Below are 23,608 nucleotides of genomic sequence, written 5' to 3'. Positions count from 1 at the left end.
GCAGTGGAAGCCCAGAGTCTTAACCACTGGACTACCAGGGCAGTCCCTCCATGACAAGGTATAACAAGGACCTCAGAGCCTGCCTCCCCCTCCAAGCCCTTCCACGATCTCTAACTAGAGGGGCTATCCCTGGCCCTCTGAGGCTCTCCCCAGGCCAGGAGGGAAGCTACTGGACACCCTGTGGGCTCCTGCCCTCCCGGCCAGGGCCAGCAGCCTGTGCAGTGTCTCCATGAAGTTTAGAAAGAGCTGACCCGACACTTGGGCCGATGCAACCCCCAGGATGAAGGCAGGCAGAGACCACCGTCCAGATGAAGAAAAAGCCCCCTTGGGGAGGGTGGATTCCAGCAAACCATCAACAACATAGCACAGCCCAGGCCCCTCCCTTTGCACCCGTGGGTCTCCAGGGTGACCCTTTTAGCTCCCAAAGACAGGATGAGGTCATGGCCGGGGTGTCCATCCCTTGAGCAGCCCCTCCCCTGAAAAGAAAGGGAGGGAAGAAAAAAGGGAGGTTAGCCCCCTGAAGCCCTGCCTGAGGCCAGCACACATCAGGACCACTGGGAACCAGGGACGGGTCTCACTCACCCGATGGTACGAATGTGGCAGTGGCCGTGGATGAGGCAGTGATGGGTACCCAGAGCCAGAAAACCATCGGCAGGATCCAGGTCACCAGCATCTCCCTGAGCATGAGGCCCTGGCTGTAGGGTCTGCCCACATCAGGAGAGACTAAGAAATGAATGCTTCCCAGGGAGGACTCAGCTACATAAAGCACCCTGGAGACCTTTGCTTTGGGAAGGACAGTGTCTGGCCCAGGGTGGAGATGAGTGTGATACATCGTGACCACAGGGAGGTGGTCAAAGGGCAGTTGGGCCACCCTCCTCCTCTTTAAGAGACCAGAACCAGCCTCCGCAGGGTCTCTAGACAACGAAAGCCAGAGTCACGGGTTGGGCAGGGCAGGAGGGAGGGACAGGCAGTCAGAGGTGTCAGAGTACATGACGGTTGCCAAGAGGCAGGGGCCAACTAATGCCAGGAAGATGGTGACTGTGGAGGGAGGGGTACCAGAGCCCTGGCAGGAGCTGCGGGACAGGCCAGGCAGAGGGAAGAACCCTCCACCTTTGCCCCCGAGAAGCTTCCCTTCTGGTCTTCTTTCCCCGTCATCCACCCAATGCTGGCCCCTTCCGCAGAAGGGCAGTGGCTTCTTCCCCCAGGCCACCTCTGACCACTAGTGCCTCTCCTGGGTAGGGCTGCCTCTCACACCTGAGGCTTTATGGTCCTGGTCTCCACCCTCACAGTGGCCACTGCCAGTACCCTCTTCTGTCCTGAACAAAAGTCCCAGGGGCTTTCTGACAGCCCCACCCAAGGAAGCAGGTTGTGCCAGCCCTGACCCACCTCAGCTCTGGTCTGACGGGCCTGGCTGCCCACAATAGTGGGAATGAGAGGGCCCCAGGTATGGCAGGCTCTGGCAGGAGTGTGTCTGCTACCAAGGCTTCTAGTCTCAAGGTCTTTGGGGATGCTTGGCTTTACCCATCAGAGCCAAAGGTGGCTCTGACCATTGTGGCCAGTGGCGGCAGTCACCACTCTAGTGGGTTACCCCGCCGGAGTCACCCACTACCCAAAGCCAGCTCTGAGCTCTTAACATTAAGGGGCACAGATGACAAACTCCACAGGCTCCTGCCCCCTGCTCCCACCCACTCCCTGAAAACATGGGTCCTCCAGTCTTTACATTCCCTTTGAAGTCATGGCCCTTGAGAGCTGGCCAAAGAACACTTCCTTCCTCATGGGAAAAACCAGCACTCCCAGGCGCCCCCCACAGCATCTCTTCCAATGTACTTGCTCCTCAACCGATGGGAGCACGAGGGGAAAAAAGGCACAGAGCAGGTTTTCTGTTTTGTTTTGTTTTGTTTACAACAAATATTACATTATGTACAGCTGGTTGAACTGGAGACTTGCAGACTTCCTGTCCCCAGGTGAGGTCTTCCTGCAAAGGAGGCTGGGGTCCTGGCTTCACAGGTTACAGCAGAGATGGGGGTGAGCCAGGGAGAGGAAGGGTGAGGAGAGGTGGGGGAGGCGTAGGAAGTGGGGGCCACGAAGGGAGAGGAGGGAGAGTTAGGCGAATGGGGAGGGGGTGCTGAGGGAGCTTTCCCACCTCAGGTCCCCTCTTCCCCTCATCTTCAGGGGCCTGGGAACCTACCTGCCACCCCCCACCCACCGGGATCCAGGGCCCTTAGGGGTGACAGGAAGGATGGGGACTCAGAATGGGGGACCTGGCCTAGGGAGCCCCAGTTGGGGGTCCTAAGATGCAGAGGGCATCTGTACCTACCTAGGGAGGGGGAGTGGGGAGAAGGGAGGATTTAGGAGTGGGGCATGGAGATGTGGGGGGTAGGGGGAATTTAGGGTTGAGGGTAAAAAGATGAGGAAGGGGAAAGTATGGAAACAGGGAGACACAGGGCAGGAGTGTGGGGGAGGAGGGATTTAAGAAGAAGTGGGTTCAGAGGGAAATGGAAACCCACTCCAGGATTCTTGCCTGGAGAATCCCAGGGATGGAGGAGCCTGGTTGGCTGCTCTCTATGGGGTCGCACAGAGTCGGGCATGACTGAAGCGACTTAGCAGCAGCAGCAGCAGGTTCAGAGGGGAGAGGGTTAAGAAGTGGTGGAGGGGCACAGCAGGGAGTTACAGAAGGACAGGGTAGGAGGCTGGGACAGGCTACGGGCTGCTTACAGGTACGGGGGGAGGACCTGGCTGGCAGTAGGGATGCACACGGGAAAAGGAGCGGCAGAGGCCTGAGCCTCGGGGAAGGACACAGGGACTGGGGATGTGAGTGAAGCCATATGAGCATGAAGGCCGACACAGGAAGGTGCATCGGGACAGAGGTCGGACCCAAGACATCTGGTTTCACTATAACCAACAGGAAGTACCAGGAGGAGTGGCCACTTGCATTTTGCAGGTGACAAAACCGAAGTTCAGAGAAGTTACTGACTTGCCCAAGGTCCCACAGTGGAAGAGCGTAGATTTGAACTGGGTCTCCAGGTGGGTTTCACCCAAGTTGGGGGAAGGATGAGGGTAGGCGGAGGTCTGTTATGCCCTAGGAAACCAGGAGACTGAGCCGCACGAGCCCGTGGCCATCTCTCCAAAGGCAGTGCAGATGGTTCTCTCCGCTGTCCGGGCAGGTGGAGAGGGCTGTGTGGGCTCACAGTGAGGACGAGACCACCTCAGGTCTGTGAATATGCACCTGCCATAGAATTCACAAGACGGGAAGTGAGAACAAGGAACCATCCTGCAGGGGCCCGGCTAGGAGGTCACTGCCTCCTGTCCCAGCCAGTCCCCTGCCCTGGGAGAGGGGCATCAGGAGCTGGACCTGTGACAGCTCCTTCCCATCAACCCATCCCGACCCCTCACCCTGGCATTGGTGTCCACGGTGTCCAAGGCCACAGGGAAGTTTTCTTCGTTAACTAGAGAGAGAGAAAAGAGAACAGGGGGAGGAAGAGGAAGAGGTGGGGAGTAAAGGGGAGGGAAGGAAAGTGAGGAAGGTAGGGCCTCAGGGGGCTTCCGTGCCCCTGGGCCTGCCCTGCAGGGAGGGCCTGTGCAGGACCTGGGCCTTAGAGGGGGGCGCATGGAAGCAGCAAGAGCAGGAGGTAAATGCCTATCTTGGACAAGAGAAGTCCTCTAGTCTCCAGGGGAGGAAATGGTGCCAAGGGAAGCACCCCCCACCTTCGCCAGGACTCACTGTCATCTTCAAAGCCTGAGTTAGAAAAAGTCCCCGCAGTGTTCTCATCCCAGGTCTCGAACCACTTCCTGTCATCCCTGGACCTGACAGAAGGGCGCCGCGTCGTCAGCGTAGGGTAACCTGGTCCGGGATGCCTTTCCCCTTACCCATCCATCCGCAGCTCACTCACCTGCCTCGGCCTTGCCTATCTCTCCTCCGGGAGCGCACGACGAACACGCTCAGCGCCACCACCAGCAGCAGCAGAAGCAGGGCCCCGGCTCCCGCCAGGCCCCCGACCAGCGCCTTCCAGGAGATGGCCACCTCGCAGCGCGGGCCCGAGAACCAGTGCGTGTCCGTGGAGAAGCAGCTGGAGGAGGGGGTCCCAGGTCAACACTACATCACCACCTCCCGGGTCTGGTCCATCGCGCCGCTGGACCATTCTGGTCCTGGCAGGTGGGCGGGGCTCCATCCTGAGCAAGTGGGCGGGGTCTCTGGCGGGGTCGGGGGTTAGGGGTCGGGGATTGGCCTAGCTGGCTGTGGGCGGGGCCTCACCGGCAAGAAGGACCACTCTTCTGCACAACGCATTGGCCCTGATGGCAGTCAATTGCACCTTTCACGCCTGCCGTGCATTTGGTGACACAGCGGAGCTGGTTCTCCTCCAGGAAAGGGAAGTAGAAATCCTCAAAACCTTCGGCAGCAGCGCGGCGACAGATGGCTGGGGGGGAGGTTGGGGGTTGCAGACGTAAAGACCTCATCCATTCTACTCTGGGGCCTGGCTATGGTAATTCTGAAAATCGATAGAGGACTGCATTTCCGCGGGTGGCGTGTCAGCGGGTAGACCATGGGATTAGATGAGTGCAGGGTAGACTCGTCACCCTCTCCTCACCTTCCCTGTTGATCCTTGCCCACGCGGAAGCTACCAACAAGGACCTGAGAGGCAGCCCTGCCAGGTCGGTACCACTTGCGTCCCCAAAAGGTCTCCCCTCCTCCTTGGGAATTTCAATGACAGATGTCCCTTGTGGGACGGGTCCCGGCCACCTGGGGCCACTCAGCCCTTTGCCCCACCTCTCACCTTCAGGTGACAGCTCCGTCCTGGTGGTGGTGTTCACCTTGATGGAGTCAGGCTTAAAACACAGGACTGGGGGGCACAGACACAGGTGGAATCGGGGGAGGCACAGGAAGGGACAGAGAACGCTCTGTCAGTATGGGGGAGGTTTGGATGGGCCATGAAGGAAGGCTCCTTGGGCCTCCCTCATGTCCCCTGAATAGCCAGGGGTCCTCAGCCACCCGGGAGACCTTGAGCAACTCTCTCTTCCGCAGCTCCTAGGTTCTGCCAACCCTTCCTTAGGCTCACCCTTGACCCGGTTTTCTGTGGACCTGTCTCTCTTCTCCTATCCTGCCTGAGGTGCCACAGGGCTGACACCTGCCCCCCGAAGACCCCTGTGTGAGTTGGAGCAGGCTGGGATGGTGGCTGTGACCCAGACCCCTCCTTCCAGTCCCAGGCCCCCAGCCTCTGTTCACCTTGGTCATTCTGGCAGCTGTTCCCATCCTGGCTAACATTCTGGAGCTCCTCCTTCAAGGCCACCTTCACCTTCTCATACTCCTCCTCCAGCTGGAGGCTGAAGGGTAACTCCAGCAGGACTAGATATTCCACCACGATGCTGCCATTCCTGAGGGCAGGGGTGGGGTGCAGAGAGCCTTAAAAGGGGACCAGGCCCAAGCCACCATACAACTGTAGAAGGGCATTTCCAGACCAGCCACAGCTATGCAGGTGTTGGCAGGAAGGGGCAGAGGCAATGAGATGGGATTCCAGACTGATTATGTCCAGAAGGGGCTGCTAGCCTGGGTAGGCGGGACAAGGAATGATTAACATTCTCTTTGTGTTCCCTCAAGCCATAATCAAACCAGGCCCTTCTGGGCTCTCTGCCTCCCTCTTGCTGACCCATCTACTAGACCAGTTGCCAACCAGAGAGACAAGCTGTGGTCCAGACACCAGGCATCAAGCCTCAGGCACCACCTCCCTGTAGATCCCAATCATTCTGCATCCAGCATGCTTCAAGGAGAGGGGAGCCATCCCTTCTACAGAGGAATGAATCCTGAAAGTGATCCCCAAACACCCTCCATGGAGTAGTTTTCTTGCCTCCTCCGTCCATCCCTCTCTTTATGACATCGAATGATTCTGAAAGCAAGGGATGGCTTCTTTGGCCCTTCTTTGTGCTCTCCACCCACCACCACACACACTTGACACTTGCCTCCACAGCCCTGGAAAGGGGTCCTACCTCAGAGAAAGGATCTGCACCTCCTTGAACCCCTGCACATTTTGGTAAATCTTCTTTATCTGAAATGCCAAGGATCCCGTCTTAACCTCCAACCAGAGGGCACCCCGGGGCCCAAGCTACACTCCAAGGGCATACCCCTGAATTTTGCCCCCTTCCTCCTCACCTGATCCTGGAAGGCTTTCGTGAAATCCTTGTAGACCTGAGAACTGTTGTCATTGAGGTCCGGGGAAAACTCCTGGTTGACAGACACCTCCATGCCCACTTCGGCGTCCACTTTGTCTGCACAACATGCCTTGCTCTGGTCATTTCATGATCCCTTCCTGTCTAACATCACTGCCAGCACCCTAACCCAGAAGCTGCTCCCATGGACCCTCTCCATGTTCCCTGAGGACTCACTGAATAGCAGGAGAGAGAGAGAGGTAGGAATTCTGGAAGGTGTTGTACCAAGATGTGAGAAACACTGGAAGTGGGGGTGTCCAGCAGTCAGTTCTGTAGTCTCTCAGCTCTCCCAGTGTGAAGCAGAATAACAAAGGTGCCTATGTCTAATTCCCCAAACCTGGGAATATGTTTACACTACATGACAGGGAGCAATCAAAGTGGCAGATAGAACTAAGGGTGCTAATCTGCTGATTTAATATTGGAAAATTAACAAGGAATATCCAGTGGGCCTAGTATAATCATAAGGTCCATAGAGAGAGGAGGAGGGAGGCAGAAAAGTCAGAATCACTCAAAGAATGATGTAAGTATGGAAATAAGGAACAGACATGCAATGCTTCTGGCATCAAAGGGAGCCAGGGGGCCTTGTAACAAAGAAGATGGGCAGCTCTCAAGTCTGGGAAAGGGCAAAGGAATGGATTCTCCCCAAGGCCACCAGAAAGAACCGTCCTAGGCAACACCTTAATTTTAGCCCTTCAAGACTCATGTCGGGCTTCTAATCAACAGAATTGCAAAATAATAAATTTGTATTGTTCATCTGCTAAGTTTGTGGTAATTTGGTACAGGACAAATTAGAACCTAATACAACTCCAAGCAACACAAACTGGGAGGAGATGTCAGAAAAGAGAGTGACCCCAGCGACCTCCTGGAGGTAAGAGTGGAGAGTAGTCATGGTCTGGGGTTGAGGAGAACACGAGGGAGAAAGCAGAAGAGATTTGGCAAAATGATTGGGCCCGTTTGAGGCGGTGGCACCTCCTGAGAGAAAGTGCAGAGACCAACTCACCCATACTTATCTCTTCCACAGCGAACTCGCATTGGGGGCCACTGAAAGTGCTAAGGCAGGAGCAGCGGCCCTGCGTCCAGGTGCCACCATTATCACAAGTGCCTGGGTAGCAAGCAAAAAGGGGAAGTTCAGGCCACGGCTCTCCTTGGTCGTGAGAATTTAGCAGGAGAAGGAGGAGAGGCAACAAGGAAGCAGGTGATCCAAACCTGGGGTGGTGGTCTCCCTGGACTGTGTGGTCATCTGGGTTGTGGTTGAAGTTGTCCTGGATGACGTAATGGTGGAGAGAGTCTTGGTGGTGCCCTCTGGTGTCTCTGAAGTACTTCTTCTGGGTGGGCTGGGAGTTGTCAACTCGCTTGTAGTCACCATGGAAGATGAAGAGCTGCTACTTGGTTTCATGGTCAGTGGGAGGCTAGTGAAGCCCGTTACACGTTGGGTAGTTACAAAGTTGGTGCTGATCCAGGTCCCAGTGGTGGATCTTTGTGTGCTTGGGAAAACCGTGCTAGTGGGAGTGATCCCAGTGCTGATAGAACTAGGAGCAGCAGTCTGGTTGGTGGGGTGAGTTTCCAGAATGGAAGTAGAACTGTCCGGTTTTACAGGGAACAGAGTTGTCATGGTTGTGGAACTGGGAGAGGTGGCCATCTCAGTAGTAGAGGTAAAAACAGACAATGGGACGGTGGGTGTAGAGGTAACTTCAGCATTTGAACCCACTTCAATACATGGTGTAGTGGGAGAAGCAGACACTATTGTAACTGATATGGATTCTGGACATGGGGTGGTGGAAGACAGAGTCAGCATGGTGGTCGTTCGGGTAGGAGAGGTTATTAGGGAAGGTGTGGTGGGGGAAGTTCTTGTCGTCTCAGTTGATAAAAAAGTAGGAAAGGTAGTGACAGAAGGGCCTGTGTTTTCTGTGCTGGACATTTGAGAGGAGGTAGAAAAAGAGCTACTTGTCGTGGAGACCCCTGAACTTGGGCTAGTAGAAGATAGAGATGATATTGTTATTGCAGGTATTGAAGAGGAGATGATGGTACCAAAAGGGGTACTTATCGCATTAGTAGAAGTACTCAATATAGGGAAAGCTGAAGAGGGAGAAACACCTGAAGTACTGAGAGCTGTTATGGAGGTGGGTGTTGTTGCCATGTTTGTGGTCCCAGTCTTGGCAACTTCTGTAGTTGAGGGAGTGCTCGAGGATGCTGTGATCAAGGTGGCAGGGGGAGACGTATGCATGGGAGTGGTGACCTCAGTTCTGGTTGTGGTAAACATCCCAGTCAGAGATGGAGGGGTGGACGTGGACTGGGTGGCAGGGATCGTGGATAGGGTAAACGGAGGGGTGAGGGCTGTGGTGTCAGTAGGTACTGGTTCTGTGGTTGGGAAAGATGGAAATGATACAGGCGAACTGGATGCTGTCAAGGTACTACTGGTCACTGGCATAGAGACTGGAGATGTCTGAAAATGGACTGTACTTGTTTGAGTGGCTGAGGATGTGATGGGAGAAATAGAAGTAATATCTGTTGTCAGAGACTCTACAGAAAGGGTACTGATAGGAGTAATTGTGGTTCTCAAAGCAGATGAAGCAAGCAGGGTTGTGTCCCTCGTCTTGGCTGTTTGTGTAGAAGCTGTAGTGGAGGACAGTCCCATGGAACTAGACTGATACGTGTCTGTATCAGTGGTGGTGGGTGCCAAAGTGGTTTCAGCTGTTTCCTGCATTGAATTAGACGTGCTCAAGGCAGATGAGGTGGTACTGTCTGCCTGAGAGGTCCTGGTACTGCTGGTAGGCACGAGAGAAGGGCCTAAAGATGTAGCTGGAATGCTGGTAGAGAGGAAGGCACTTGCTGTACTTTGGGTGGAAGGGAACACGGACGTGTCACTAGGCCTAGTGGCCAAGGTTGTGACAATATTAGAGACTGTGTCTGTATTATGGGTGGTGGGGAAAGAAGGGATGATATTTGTGCTAGTGGGGGAGGGGCTAGACGGTGCAAGTGTGGAGCTGAGGTCAGGCTTGAAGGTTGAGGAACCAATGGGATTCGTGGATGTGGATGGGGTGGTGGCTGGTGTCAGGGTACGGGCTTCGGTACTGACAGAGGAGGGAGGTACAGTCATGGATGTTTGAACGATGGTGGAGCCAGGGAGGGACGCAGTGAATGTAGATGTGGCCGTGCTTCCAGTGGAGTCGGTGACTGAAGAGGAGAGGATCGCAGTGGTATGGACTGTTGTGGGGGTGAGTGTGGTCACCACGTGTGTGCTGGCAGCCTGGGTGGTTTCTGTAGTGGAGGGCAAGGGTAGAGGGGTTGTGGTCGAGGTGGGGGCTGCAGTGTCTGTGGGAGTGGTGATTTCTGTCGTGGGCCTGTTGGAAGTACTGGAGGGAGGATATGGGAAGGAAGTAGGGTAGGGAGTGGGGATACTGGATGCAGGGCTCGTGATTCTAGTGGAAGTGGAGGCTGGCTCTCTGCTTGTGGTAGGAGTGGATGAAGGCACACTCATGGACAATGTCAGGGTACTGGTGTCAATGGGAGTCGAGGTGGTGCATGCGGGAGTATAGAGTGTGCTGGTGGGAGTGGCAGACGATGTGACTGATGACGGAGAGGACACGTCTGTGGTGACAGGCTGGCTAGAGGTGTGACTGGGAGGAGTAACAGTGGTTGAGTGCTGTGCACTGGTGCCTGTGGCAGGTGAGGTGGTACTGGTTGCCTGAGTGGTCCTGGTAGTGCTTGAAGAAAGGGAAGAACTGCCTAGAGATGTAGCTGGAATGGTGGTCGTGAGGAAGGGAGTCACTGTGCTGTGGGTGGTAGCAGACGTGGATGTCTCAGTAGGCGCAATGACTGAGTTTGTGACCACACTGAAGGTTGTATCTGTGTTATGGATGGTGGGGGAAGAAGGGATGTTATTTGTGGTGGTGAGTGAGGGGCTAGACAGTGCAAGTGTGGAGCTGAGGTCACTTGTGGAGGTCAGTGAGCCAGTGGTACTCGTGGCTGTGGTCTCAGTGGTGGCTGGTGTTGGGGTGGGGGTTTCGGTACTGACAGATGAGGGAGGTGCAGTCGTGGACAATGTCAAGGTAGTGATGTCAATGGGAGTCAATGTGGTGGATGCCGGAGAATGGAGTGTGCTGGTGGGAGTGACTGACGATGTGACTGATGATGGAGAGGACTCCTCCGTGGTGACAGGCTGGCTGGAGGTGTCACTGGGAGGAGTTGCTGTGGTTGTGTGCAGTGCACTGGTGCCTGTGGCAGGTAAGGTGGTACTCGTCGCCTGAGTGGTCCTGGTAGTGCTTGTAGACACAGAAGAACTACCTAGAGATGTAGCTGGAATGGTGGTCATGAGGAGGGGAGTCACTGTGCTGTGGCTGGTAGCGGACGTGGATGTCTCAGTAGGCACAGTGACTGAGTTTGTGACCACACTGAAGGTTGTATCTGCATTATGGGTGGTGGGGGAAGATGGCATGTTGTTTGTGGTGGTAGGTGAGGTGCTTGTGAGCGCAAGTGTGGAGCTGAGGTCACTTGTGGAGCTCAGTGAGCCAGTGGTACTCGTGGCTGTGGACTCAGTGGTGGCTGGTGTCAGGGTAGACACTTCAGTACTGACAGAGGAGGGAGGTGCAGTCGCGGACAATGTCAAGGTACTGGTGTCAATGGGAGTCGATGTGGTGGATGCCGGAGAATGGAGTGTGCTGGTGGGAGTTACCGACGATGTGACTGATGATGGAGAGGACACCTCTGTGGTGACAGGCTGGCTGGAGGTGTCACTGGGAGGAGTTGCTGTGGTTGTGTGCAGTGCACTGGTGCTTGTGGCAGGTGAGGTGGTACTCGTTGCCTGAGTGGTCCTGGTAGTGCTTGTAGACATGGAAGAACTGCCTAGAGATGTAGCTGGAGTGCTGGTCGTGAGGAGGGGAGTCACTGTTTTGTGGCTGGTAGCGGATGTGGATGTCTCAGTAGGCGCAGTGACTGAGTTTGTGACCACACTGAAGGCTGTATCTGTATTATGGGTGGTGGGGGAAGATGGCATGTAGTTTATGGTGGTGAGTGAGGTGCTTGTGAGCGCAAGTGTGGAGCTGAGGTCACTTGTGGAGCTCAGTGAGCCAGTGGTACTCGTGGCTGTGGACTCAGTGGTGGCTGGTGTCAGGGTAGACCCTTCAGTACTGACAGAGGAGGGAGGTGCAGTCGCGGACAATGTCAAGGTACTGGTGTCAATGGGAGTCGATGTGGTGGATGCCAGAGAATGGAGTGTGCTGGTGGGAGTGACCGACGATGTGACTGATGACGGAGAGGACACGTCTGTGGTGACAGGCTGGCTGGAGGTGTCACTGGGAGGAGTCGCTGTGGTTGTGTGCAGTGCACTGGTGCCTGTGGCAGGTGAGGTGGTACTCGTTGCCTGAGTGGTCCTGGTAGTGCTTGTAGACAGGGAAGAACTGCCTAGAGATGTATCTGGAATGGTGGTCGTGAGGAGGGGACTCACTGTGCTGTGGCTGGTAGCGGACGTGGATGTCTCAGTAGGCACAGTGACTGAGTTTGTGACCACACTGAAGGTTGTATCTGCATTATGGGTGGTGGGGGAAGATGGCATGTTGTTTGTGGTGGTGAGTGAGGTGCTTGTGAGTGCAAGTGTGGAGGTGAGGTCACTTGTGGAGCTCAGTGAGCCAGTGGTACTCGTGGCTGTGGTCTCAGTGGTGGCTGGTGTTGGGGTGGGGGTTTCGGTACTGACAGAGGAGGGAGGTGCAGTCGTGGACAATGTCAAGGTAGTGGTGTCAATGGGAGTCAATGTGGTGGATGCCGGAGAATGGAGTGTGCTGGTGGGAGTGACTGACGATGTGACTGATGATGGAGAGGACTCCTCCGTGGTGACAGGCTGGCTGGAGGTGTCACTGGGAGGAGTTGCTGTGGTTGTGTGCAGTGCACTGGTGCCTGTGGCAGGTAAGGTGGTACTCGTTGCCTGAGTGGTCCTGGTAGTGCTTGTAGACACAGAAGAACTGCCTAGAGATGTAGCTGGAATGGTGGTCGTGAGGAGGGGACTCACTGTGCTGTGGCTGGTAGCGGACGTGGATGTCTCAGTAGGCACAGTGACTGAGTTTGTGACCACACTGAAGGTTGTATCTGCATTATGGGTTGTGGGGGAAGATGGCATGTTGTTTGTGGTGGTGGGTGAGGTGCTTGAGAGTGCAAGTGTGGAGCTGAGGTCACTTGTGGAGCTCAGTGAGCCAGTGGTACTCGTGGCTGTGGTCTCAGTGGTGGCTGGTGTCGGGGTAGACACTTCAGTACTGACAGAGGAGGGAGGTGCAGTCGTGGACAATGTCAAGGTACTGGTGTCAATGGAAGTCGATGTGGTGGATGCAGGAGAATGTAGTGTGCTGGTGGGAGTGACCGACGATGTAACTGATGATGGAGAGGACACGTCTGTGGTGACAGGCTGGCTGGAGGTGTCACTGGGAGGAGTTGCTGTGGTTGTGTTCAGTGCACTGGTGCTTGTGGCAGGTGAGGTGGTACTCGTTGCCTGAGTGGTCCTGGTAGTGTTTGTAGACAGGGAAGAACTGCCTAGAGATGTATCTGGAGTACTGGTCGTGAGGAGGGGATTCACTGTGCTGTGGCTGGTAGCGGACGTGGATGTCTCAGTAGGCGCAGTGACTGAGTTTGTGACCACACTGAAGGGTGTATCTGTATTATGGGTGGTGGGGGAAGATGGCATGTTGTTTGTGGTGGTGGGTGAGGTGCTTGAGAGTGCAAGTGTGGAGCTGAGGTCACTTGTGGAGCTCAGTGAGCCAGTGGTACTCGTGGCTGTGGTCTCAGTGGTGGCTGGTGTCGGGGTAGACACTTCAGTACTGACAGAGGAGGGAGGTGCAGTCGTGGACAATGTCAAGGTAGTGGTGTCAATGGGAGTCAATGTGGTGGATGCTGGAGAATGGAGTGTGCTGGTGGGAGTGACCGACGATGTGACTGATGATGGAGAGGAGTCCTCCGTGGTGACAGGCTGGCTGGAGTTGTCACTGGGAGGAGTTGCTGTGGTTGTGTGCAGTGCACTGGTGCCTGTGGCAGGTAAGGTGGTACTCGTTGCCTGAGTGGTCCTGGTAGTGCTTGTAGACACAGAAGAACTGCCTAGAGATGTAGCTGGAATGGTGGTCGTGAGGAGGGGACTCACTGTGCTGTGGCTGGTAGCGGACGTGGATGTCTCAGTAGGCACAGTGACTGAGTTTGTGACCACACTGAAGGGTGTATCTGCATTATGGGTTGTGGGGGAAGATGGCATGTTGTTTGTGGTGGTGGGTGAGGTGCTTGAGAGTGCAAGTGTGGAGCTGAGGTCACTTGTGGAGCTCAGTGAGCCAGTGGTACTCGTGGCTGTGGTCTCAGTGGTGGCTGGTGTCGGGGTAGACCCTTCAGTACTGACAGAGGAGGGAGGTGCAGTCGTGGACAATGTCAAGGTAGTGGTGTCAATGGGAGTCAATGTGGTGGATGCTGGAGAATGGAGTGTGCTGGTGGGAGTGACCGACGATGTGACTGATGACGGAGAGGAGTCCTCCGTGGTGACAGGCTGGCTGGAGGTGTCACTGGGAGGAGTTGCTGTGGTTGTGTGCAGTGCACTGGTGCCTGTGGCAGGTAAGGTGGTACTCGTTGCCTGAGTGGTCCTGGTAGTGCTTGTAGACACAGAAGAACTGCCTAGAGATGTAGCTGGAATGGTGGTCGTGAGGAGGGGACTCACTGTGCTGTGGCTGGTAGCGGACGTGGATGTCTCAGTAGGCGCAGTGACTGAGTTTGTGACCACACTGAAGGGTGTATCTGTATTATGGGTGGTGGGGGAAGATGGCATGTTGTTTGTGGTGGTAGGTGAGGTGCTTGAGAGTGCAAGTGTGGAGCTGAGGTCACTTGTGGAGCTCAGTGAGCCAGTGGTACTCGTGGCTGTGGTCTCAGTGGTGGCTGGTGTCGGGGTAGACACTTCAGTACTGACAGAGGAGGGAGGTGCAGTCGTGGACAATGTCAAGGTAGTGGTGTCAATGGGAGTCAATGTGGTGGATGCTGGAGAATGGAGTGTGCTGGTGGGAGTGACCGACGATGTGACTGATGACGGAGAGGACACCTCTGTGGTGACAGGCTGGCTGGAGGTGTCACTGGGAGGAGTCGCTATGGTTGTGTGCAGTGCACTGGTGCCTGTGGCAGGTAAGGTGGTACTCGTTGCCTGAGTGGTCCTGGTAGTGCTTGTAGACATGGAAGAACTGCCTAGAGATGTATCTGGAATGGTGGACGTGAGGAAGGGAGTCACTGTTTTGTGGCTGGTAGCGGACGTGGATGTCTCAGTAGGCGCAGTGACTGAGTTTGTGACCACACTGAAGGTTGTATCTGCATTATGGGTGGTGGGGGAAGATGGCATGTTGTTTGTGGTGGTGAGTGAGGTGCTTGTGAGCACAAGTGTGGAGGTGAGGTCACTTGTGGAGCTCAGTGAGCCAGTGGTACTCGTGGCTGTGGACTCAGTGGTGGCTGGTGTCAGGGTAGACACTTCAGTACTGATAGAGGAGGGAGGTGCAGTCGTGGACAATGTCAAGGTACTGGTGTCAATGGGAGTCGATGTGGTGGATGCCGGAGAATGGAGTGTGCTGGTGGGAGTTACCGACGATGTGACTGATGATGGAGAGGACACCTCCGTGGTGACAGGCTGGCTGGAGGTGTCACTGGGAGGAGTTGCTGTGGTTGTGTGCAGTGCACTGGTGCCTGTGGCAGGTGAGGTGGTACTCGTTGCCTGAGCCATCCTGGTAGTGCTGGTAGACAGGGAAGTACTGCCTAGAGATGTAGCTGGAGTGCTGGTCGTGAGAAGGGGAGTCACTGTTTTGTGGCTGGTAGCGGATGTGGATGTCTCAGTAGGCGCAGTGACTGAGTTTGTGACCACAGTGAAGGCTGTATCTGTATTATGGGTGGTGGGGGAAGATGGCATGTAGTTTATGGTGGTGAGTGAGGTGCTTGAGAGTGCAAGTGTGGAGCTGAGGTCACTTGTGGAGCTCAGTGAGCCAGTGGTACTCGTGGCTGTGGACTCAGTGATGGCTGGTGTCGGGGTAGACCCTTCAGTACTGACAGAGGAGGGAGGTGCAGTCGTGGACAATGTCAAGGTACTGGTGTCAATGGGAGTCGATGTGGTGGATGCCGGAGAATGCAGTGTGCTGGTGGGAGTGACCGACGATGTGACTGATGACGAAGAGGACACGTCTGTGGTGACAGGCTGGCTGGAGGTGTCACTGGGAGGAGTTGCTGTGGTTGTGTGCAGTGCACTGGTGCCTGTGGCAGGTGAGGTGGTACTCGTTGCCTGAGTGGTCCTGGTAGTGCTTGTAGACAGGGAAGAACTGCCTAGAGATGTAGCTGGAATGGTGGTCGTGAGGAGGGGAGTCACTGTGCTGTGACTGGTAGCGGATGTGGATGTCTCAGTAGGCGCAGTGACTGAGTTTGTGACCACACTGAAGGTTGTATCTGTATTATGGATGGCGGGGTAAGAAGGGATGTTATTTGAGGTGGTGAGTGAGAGGCTAGACAGCACAAGTGTGGAGCTGAGGTCACTTGTGGAGCTCAGTGAGCCAGTGGTACTCGTGGCTGTGGACTCAGTGGTGGCTGGTGTTGGGGTGGGGGTTTCGGTACTGACAGAGGAGGGAGGTGAAGTCGTGGATGTCTGCACGATGGTGGTGGCAGGGAGGGATGCAGTGACTGCAGACGTGGCTGTGCTCCTGGTGGAGTAGGTGGTTGAAGAGGTGAGGGCTGTGGTGGTTTGTGATGCTCTTGGGATGAATGAGGTTACCGAATGAGTATTAGAGCCCTGGGTGGTTTCTTTGGTAGAGGTAGTGGGCACAGTAGTGATGGAGGTGGATGAGGTGTCCGTGGCAGTGGCGACCTGGGTGGTGGACCCGGTGGGAGTGCTTGTGGGAGGCGATGTGCCAGCAGTGGTGTGGGTGGGAAGCCGTGTGGTTGTCTTGGTGGGCAGAGGGCTGGTGTTCGGTTTCGAGGGAGAGGTGGGCTCAGTGCTGGGAGCAGGTGAAGAGGAGTGAGGCGCCCGTGTAGACAAGGTCAGAGTATTGGTGGTGATGGGATTTGAGGTGGTGGATGCGGGAGTATAGAGTGTGCTGGTGGGAGTGGCAGAGGATGTGACTGACGGAGGAGAGGACACCTCTGTGGTGACAGGCTGGCTGGAGGTGTCACTGGGAGGAGTCGCTGTGGTTGTGTGCAGTGCACTGGTGCCTGTGGCAGGTGAGGTGGTACTTGTTCCCTGAGGCATCCTGGTAGTGCTGGTAGACAAAGAAGAACTGCCCAGAGATGTAGCTGGAGTGCTGGTCGTGAGGAAGGGAGTCACTGTGCTGTGTGTGGTAGCAGACGGGGATGTCTCAGTAGGCGCAATGACTGAGTTTGTGACCACACTGAAGGTTGTATCTGCATTATGGGTGGTGGGGGAAGAAGGGATGTTATTTGTGGTGGTGGGTGAGGTGTTGGACAGCACAAGTGTGGAGCTGAGGTCACTTGTGGAGCTCAATGAGCCAGTGGTACTCGTGGCTGTGGACTCAGTGGTGGCTGGTGTCAGGGTAGGGGCTTCGGTACTGACAGAGGAGGGAGGTGCAGTCGTGGACAATGTCAAGGTACTGGTGTCAATGGGAGTCGATGTGGTGGATGCCGGAGAATGGAGTGTGCTGGTGGGAGTGAGCGACGATGTGACTGATGACGGAGAGGACACCTCCGTGGTGACAGGCTGGCTGGAGGTGTCACTGGGAGGAGTTGCTGTGGTTGTGTGCAGTGCACTGGTGCCTGTGGCAGGTGAGGTGGTACTTGTTGCCTGAGCCATCCTGGTAGTGCTGGTAGACGTGGAAGAAGTGCCTGGAGATGTAGCTGGAATGCTGGTAGTGAGGAAGGGAGTCGCTGTGCTGTGCACACTCATGAACATGGATGTTGTACTCGGCCTGTTGGCTGAAGTGGCTTGAACACTGAAGGTTGTGTCAATTTTTGGGGTAGTGGCAATAGATGAAATGACATTTGTGTCTCCGCTTGTAGGTGAGGTGCTAGAGAAAGTCAGTGTGGAGCTGAGGTTGGTGGTAGAGGTCAGTGAGACAGTGGTACTCCTGGATGTGGACTCGGTTGTGGCTAGCGTGGTTTTCCTTCCTGTGGAGAAGCTGGTTGAAGATGTGATACCTGGTGTTCTTTGTGTTGCTATTGATGTGGGTGTTACTATGTTTGTAGTCCCAGTCTTGTCTATTTCTGTAATTGAAGTGGTTGGCAATGTTGCTGTAATTGAGGTGACTGGGTTTGAAATATAGGTGGGAGTGGTGATTTCTTTTGGGGTCGTGGTCAGAGTAGTAGTGGGAAATGGAGGGGTGGACGTAGCCTGGGTAGTCGTTATTATCAAAGTGGATAGAGGGGAAGTGTTTGAGGATGTAGTTAGGACTGGTTCTGTGGTCAGAGCAGGTGAAGACTGAGGCTTACTGATGAGTGATGTCAAGGTATTGGTAGTCACTGAAGTGGAAGTAATGGTTGTCGGATAATTGTCTGTATTTGTAGGTGTGTCTGATGATGTAATTGGGGGAGTAGAAGTAATCTCTGTCGTTACAGATTCTTTAGAAACAACAGTCGTAGTAATAAAGGTGGTTTTCCTGGTGGAAGAAGCATGAGATGTTGGGTCCCTTATCTGGCCTATTTCTTCAGTGGCTACAGTGGTGGAGGGTGGGGCCGTGGTTGTGGGAGTTTTCCCTGCAGTGGTGACTGTGGGGGGACTGGTCACGGCGGAGGTGACTCTCTTGGTTGTTGACATGGGATAAGTACTGGTGATGGTTGTCCGTGGTGTCTCTGTCCCACGTGTGGTGGTGTGAGAGCTGGGGAAGGACACCTGGGTCTGGCTCACGCAGGTGGTGGTGGGGTAAGTGGTGGTGACTATGAGGCTCGTTGGATTGGTGCACTCTGTCGAGCCCGTATAGATGATCATGGTAGGTGGGGTGGTTTCAACCTTGAAGACAAACTTGGACGTGGGGCTTGGTGGGGGGTTGGAATTGATGGGTGATTTGAGCAATGTTTCAGACAGGGATTTCGAGTGGGGGGAGGTGCTGATAGTCTTGGGTATGTTTTCCCTAGCATCAGGACTGGGAGAAGTTTGGGGGGTGTTCAGTGGCCACTTTGCTGTGCCTTTGGAGTGTGGGGAATTCCTCAGAGCAGTGTGCCAAAGCTCATTAGGGGTGGATGTGGCCGTGGCTGAAGTTCCTGTATTGGCGGTAGAACAGAGGAACTCAGTGGTAGGTCGGCCCGTCACCTTAACACCACATATTTTCTCACTTCCCCATGTTCCAGGTACGTGTCACAGAAGGTAGGAAGTGCCACCAGTTATTCCCCCATCAGAGCACTTTGGGGCCGGGTCCTTCCAGGTTCTAAAGGCCAACATCTGTCTGCTCCCCGGGGCAGCCTCACCAAGGGGAATTGGGATGGGAAGGAAACCTTAATCCTTTGCCCACGTGTCTTCCAGCCTTGGGATTGAGACAGACAGGGACCGGGGACCCTTCAGTGCAGTGCTGCAATGACTTCACCTAGACACACCTCTCCCTGGGCAACAAAATATGGAGAAAGTATATGGGACTACCGTGCTATGCTGTGCTTAGTCACTCAGTCGGGTCTGACTCTTTGTGGACCCCATGGACTATAGCCTTCCAGGCTCCTCCGTCCATGGGATTCTCCAGGCGGGAATACTGGAGTGGGTTGCCATGTCCTCCTCCAGGGGATCTTCCTGACCCAGGGATCATATCCAGGTCTCCCACCTTGCAGGTGGATTCTTTACTGTCTGAGCTACCAGGGAAGCCCATATGGGACTATTATATGGAACTAAAATAACTGCTTGCATTGGCAGTTGGGGCAATATTATGGACAAAAGACACAAAGAGACCAAAAACTCAAGCGCCATTTTTAAAGAGCCCAGAACAAAGAAGCCAAAGCAGGGAGTCAGGAGCAAAGAGCAGGGCACTGTGCGTGCCACCTTCACACAATGCCACTTACGCGGTGGGCAAAATACCTAAACCACCCCTCTGGCCCATCCCCTGGACACACATGTACCATCACCCCACATAAGGTGCAAGCTCGCCTCCCCCTCCTCAGGGAGTTATTAATAGCAAGCAAGGGAACCTGCTATTTATTCTCGCTTCCCCCTTCTGCAGCAGAGGCCCCAGCAAAGTCTTGCCTGAAATTTTGGTCTGGCCTCTTGTCAATTTCTATGGATTGGAGAAACCCAAGAACCCTGGTCAGTATCAGGATGGCAGTGATGAGCACGCAGGTTCAGCGTGCTACCTCGTCCCATCGCCTCTCCCATCCCTTCCTCCTCACACACCCTTGTTCCCCTTACTCTGCTCCCTCCTCCCACCTTCTCCTGCTGCCCAAAGTCTTCGTCCCTTCTGGTTCTGTGCCCCACCCTCTGGCCCACCTCTGCCCCTCTCGCTGTGACCCACTGCTGTCTACGCTGACTCTCCTCTTTGGAGAGGGAGAGACAGAGAACCCAGCCAAACCGGGGGTGGGGACACATCATGGAATTCAAGAGACGAGGGGTCAGAGAGCAGCGATCTCAAAGAGAATACCAAAGGGGAAAACAGACTGAAGCTCAGACTTCATTGAGTTTGAGGGGCAAGGAGACTGGACCACATGCTGCTGAGGGTCAGGACAGAAAGGAAACTTCCAGAAAGAGACCCCCTCAGCAGGCAGGCATGAGTCCTCGAGACTTTAAGGTGCAGCCTTGAGTGTTGATAATAAACACAGATACACTTTCTATCATTTATTCCATGTAAGCCAAGGGATTAATTAGTCCCTCCCTACAGATATTGTGAACCCCACCCTGTAGGTGCTAAGAGTGAGGGTCAAAGATCTCATAATGCTGAGGACGACCAGAAGACACAGCAGTTACAAGCAGGAAACACCCAGACCTCCTGCCCTCTCAGGGTTAGTGTCCTCCACTAGACTCATCACGTCTTTGCTCTGAGAGCTGATTTCACTTCTCAGCTTTGCTGGGGTGTCACAGAGGTAAGGCAGGGCATTCTGAAGATTCCTGGCCCAGACCCCTTGTCACCAAGAGCCAACTCTGGAGATGAGTGAGAGGGTGGACTGGGAGGACCTCTGTGTTGGGAAGGTCTAGGATTGGGGCTCAGGAGTAGACCCTGGGGCAGGAGCAGAGGGAAGGGAAGTGCAAAGGAATTCCAAGGTTCCTAAGGAGAGGGAGAGACCCCATACCAGGTGGTCTCAGAAGCACCCTTTGGGAGCCATCAGGATCTCTCCCCACCACCCTGCCAGGACATCTGTGTCCAGAAACATGGGCTGGGTTGGGATGGGAGAATCAGGGGCAGAGCTCGAGGAGGGGCCACTGTGACCAAAAGTTGGGATGCCCCAGAGAAAAGAGGGGTTCCCAAGGCAGACAGGGAACCTCAGGTTCTCATTCAGGTCCCTCAGGAGGGGTGAATGGACGGAAGTAAAGGGAGGGATGGGGCTTCCCCAGGGACTCAGTGGTAAAGAATCTGCCTGCAATGCAGGAGACGCAGGAGGTGTGGGTTCAATCCCTGCTGGGAAGATCCCCTGGAGAAGGAAATGGCAACCCACTCCAGTATTCTTGCCTGCGAAATCCCATGGACAGAGGAGCCTAACGGGCTACAGTCCATGGGGTCGCCAAGAGGCAGACGACACAAGCGACTGAGCAGGCACGCACAAAGAGAGAGAGAGAATCCAGGCTGGAGGAAGCATCAGAGCTGGGGGAGCAGGAGCAACAGGACTAGGGGGCTCCGAAAACTGAGTCCAGGTGGGAAGAGCACTCTTCCAGAAAGAGGTTATCCCCTCCAACTGATGCACGTGGACTCCTGCAAACCTGCTTGGTCCCAGGGGAAAGAGCAGCACCCCTGGGACCCAGCTTCCCTCCCTTCCCCCGCCTCGGTTCTGCCTGCACAGAGAGCTCTGAGGGACCCCTCCTCAGGCTCTTTAGACCTCAGAGTGCCCCCCCCCACCCGACTCCACCCCGCAAACACACACACACACTGCCCTGGGACATCAGGAGAGTCTCCGCAGCCCTCCCCCACCATGCCTCCTCACCTGTGGACCCCAGGAAGGCCTTGAGCATCCAGAGGAGACGCAGCACCCTGAATAGCTGCATGGGTCTGGAGGCGCCGCGGAGGCTGGGAGCAGGGCCAGCACCAGGACGGGGGACTGCAGCGGGGAGGCGGCACCAGATGAAGTTATCTGCCCTGCTGGGTGTGGTAGCTAAGCATAACTTCACCTTTGCAGGGCTCCACCTTCCCCCTTTCCCCCCACCCCCTCTCTGGATCTGATGTTGCTGCAGGGAGGGTGGACTACCTAGAAGATAAGACAAGCCCAGGAGGAGTCAGCAGGGAAAAGCTCCAACCCTGGGCTGCCTGGGCCACTCAGAGCAGTTCCTAGGACATTGCCCTTCCCTCTGCCAGCCCCCCACCAAGAACTTGCAAGACTGGACAGAGAACTCACTTGGCCAAGACCTTGGACTTTGGAGTCTGGGGCCTGGCCTCAGTTTCATTTCCAGCTGCAGCAGGGAGGTGTACCGATATGGAAACTTGTTCTTCACTCCCTCCACCCTCACTCTTTCCCTTCTCAGTCCATGGGGGAGGGATGGTTGGAGCAGAGGGGGCAGATCTCAGCTGCTGTTTGGGTTTTAAGACTTTCCACAGGTTGACCCACTCAACAATGTGTTGTTGGTCCAGCTGTTCAGGTGGGGTCCCCGCAGCCATGAGGTCAAACCACATGTGCTTCCAGGTCATTTTCCCCTGACCCTTTAGAGCCCATTAGGATAGCCCCTTTGGCTTTCTGAGCCGCTTCTCCATCTCTGGTCTTTCCCCCAGCCTGCACCCATTCCTGGGATTTGTCAGTTTCCCCCAGATCAGCAAAGGGTGGCCCAAGTCATAAATATCGTGAGTCACAACTGGGCTCAGCATGGCTAACCCTTCCCACACCAGGTAGAGGGTGGACGGGAGCATCCTAGCTCTCATTCCTGCAGTGAAGGTGGCCCAATCAGGGCCTTTGAAGACAGGGGCATAGGCTGCCTGTCCCATTCCCAACTCTTTATGTATTTGTTGTACCTCTTCTATAGATTTCCAGGGTCCCACATGCCCAGGAAAGTCCCTGTTATTGGGCAAGCCTCCCTTCGGGGTAGAATAATCTGATCTATAGGAAGTGAGGACCTTGAACCTCACTGTCAGCAGCTTGCGTGTTTGTCAGATGATATTGATTGATTCTGTACTTTGTCTCTGCCTCCTTTGGATCAGTGAAACCATTGCTCCTCAGATCCCATGCCTGCTAACTCTGCTAGCTTTCCCTAGTCTTTGGCTAGAATTTAGCACCTATATCCATAAGCTCAGCAGGTGTGTATTCTGTCAGCATGAAAGTTTCCTGAATTGGGGGCATCTCCCCCACCCTGCAACCCTGTCTGGTGGTGCTGTAGCTATGCTTTTGCATTTCTTTGTATTTGACTGGGGTAATAGTTGCACGGGGCTTCCCTGGTGGCTCAGACAGTAAAGAATCTGCCTGCAGTACAGGAGACCTGGGTTCTGTCCCTGGGTAGAGACGATCCCCTGAAGAAGGAAATGGAAACCCACTCTAGTATTCTTGCCTTGAAAATTCCCATGGACAGAGGACCCTGGTGAGCTACATTCCATGGGGTTGCAAAGAGTTGGCCACGACTGAGCAATTAAAGCTTTCAACAGTTGCACAGCTATGTGAATATACTAAAAACCACTGAATTGTACACATTAAAAAGCTGAATTATATAGTCCAGCTCTATAAATAAATGTTTTTAAAAACTAGTAAATATTGGATGGGGATGGGAGTGAGGAAAATATTAGAAAATACTGTTCTCATGAGCCTTTTTTGAAAATACTTAAAGAAAAAAATCAGTCAACTGAAAGTCAGCCAAGAGATGAGTGGATAAACGACTAACTCTGATCACTGAATCTCTCTAATTGATGAAGTAAAACTAAAATCAATGTGAGGGCTATGGTTAAAAGACAGTGCTTCTATTATAAAACCAAACGGCATAGAAATAATGTTTTGTTGGTTGGGAGGGGAAGAGGAGGCATGACTTCCTTACCTTTTACAGCCAGAGATTTATACACATCATTTAAAACTAATGAGTAATAAACTTACAAAAGTCTCTAACAATACAAAGGTAAATATTAAGAAAGGTAATAAGATAAACAGTTCGGGCCTAGTGTATGGCACAGGGAGCTATATTCAGTACCTTGTAATAGCCTATAATGAAAGAGAATGTGAGAAAGAATATATATATATATATATATATATATATATATATATATATAACTGAATCATTTTCCAGTACACTAGAATCTAAACCAACATTGTAAATCAACTATACTAAAAGAACTAAAAAATTAGAAAGTGAGAATATAATATATACAAGCAAAGGAAGTGAAGGATGGGAGGCCAG

The 23,608-nt window shown here is 54.2% G+C and overlaps 2 protein-coding genes across 4 annotated transcripts in view; both read right to left on the bottom strand.

Moving 5' to 3' along the window:
* The window catches only part of LOC102393438 (mucin-12), a 29,361-nt gene extending 28,605 nt beyond the window's left edge, over positions 1-756 (bottom strand). Inside the window, exon 1 of one of the 3 annotated variants that reach the window (XM_044935701.1) lies at positions 583-756. In XM_044935701.1, the coding sequence (XP_044791636.1) occupies positions 583-685 (103 nt within the window). In that variant the 5' untranslated portion in view covers positions 686-756. The remainder of the gene's footprint in view (positions 1-582) is intronic. The other 2 variants (XM_044935700.1, XM_025275407.2) reach the window with 2 other exon arrangements.
* Positions 757-1,870: 1,114 nt separating this feature from the next.
* On the bottom strand, positions 1,871-21,432 carry LOC102408548 (mucin-3A-like). Its single transcript, XM_025275396.2, has 12 exons — positions 21,229-21,432; positions 7,405-18,381; positions 7,199-7,300; positions 6,143-6,258; positions 5,980-6,038; positions 5,222-5,370; positions 4,773-4,838; positions 4,253-4,415; positions 3,891-4,067; positions 3,722-3,804; positions 3,394-3,446; positions 1,871-3,226 (listed from the first exon to the last, which is right to left on the bottom strand). Exons 1-12 carry the CDS (start codon positions 21,287-21,289, stop codon positions 3,185-3,187), a joined length of 12,048 nt encoding a protein of 4,015 aa, XP_025131181.2. The 5' UTR covers positions 21,290-21,432; the 3' UTR covers positions 1,871-3,184.
* Positions 21,433-23,608: the final 2,176 nt, after the last annotated feature.

Source organism: Bubalus bubalis, chromosome 24 (genome assembly GCF_019923935.1).
Source record: "Bubalus bubalis isolate 160015118507 breed Murrah chromosome 24, NDDB_SH_1, whole genome shotgun sequence".
In the NCBI taxonomy this organism is placed as follows: Eukaryota; Metazoa; Chordata; class Mammalia; order Artiodactyla; family Bovidae; genus Bubalus; species Bubalus bubalis.
The sequence above is the reverse complement of the archived record's forward strand: the minus strand, read 5'-3'. Positions and strand labels throughout refer to the sequence as shown.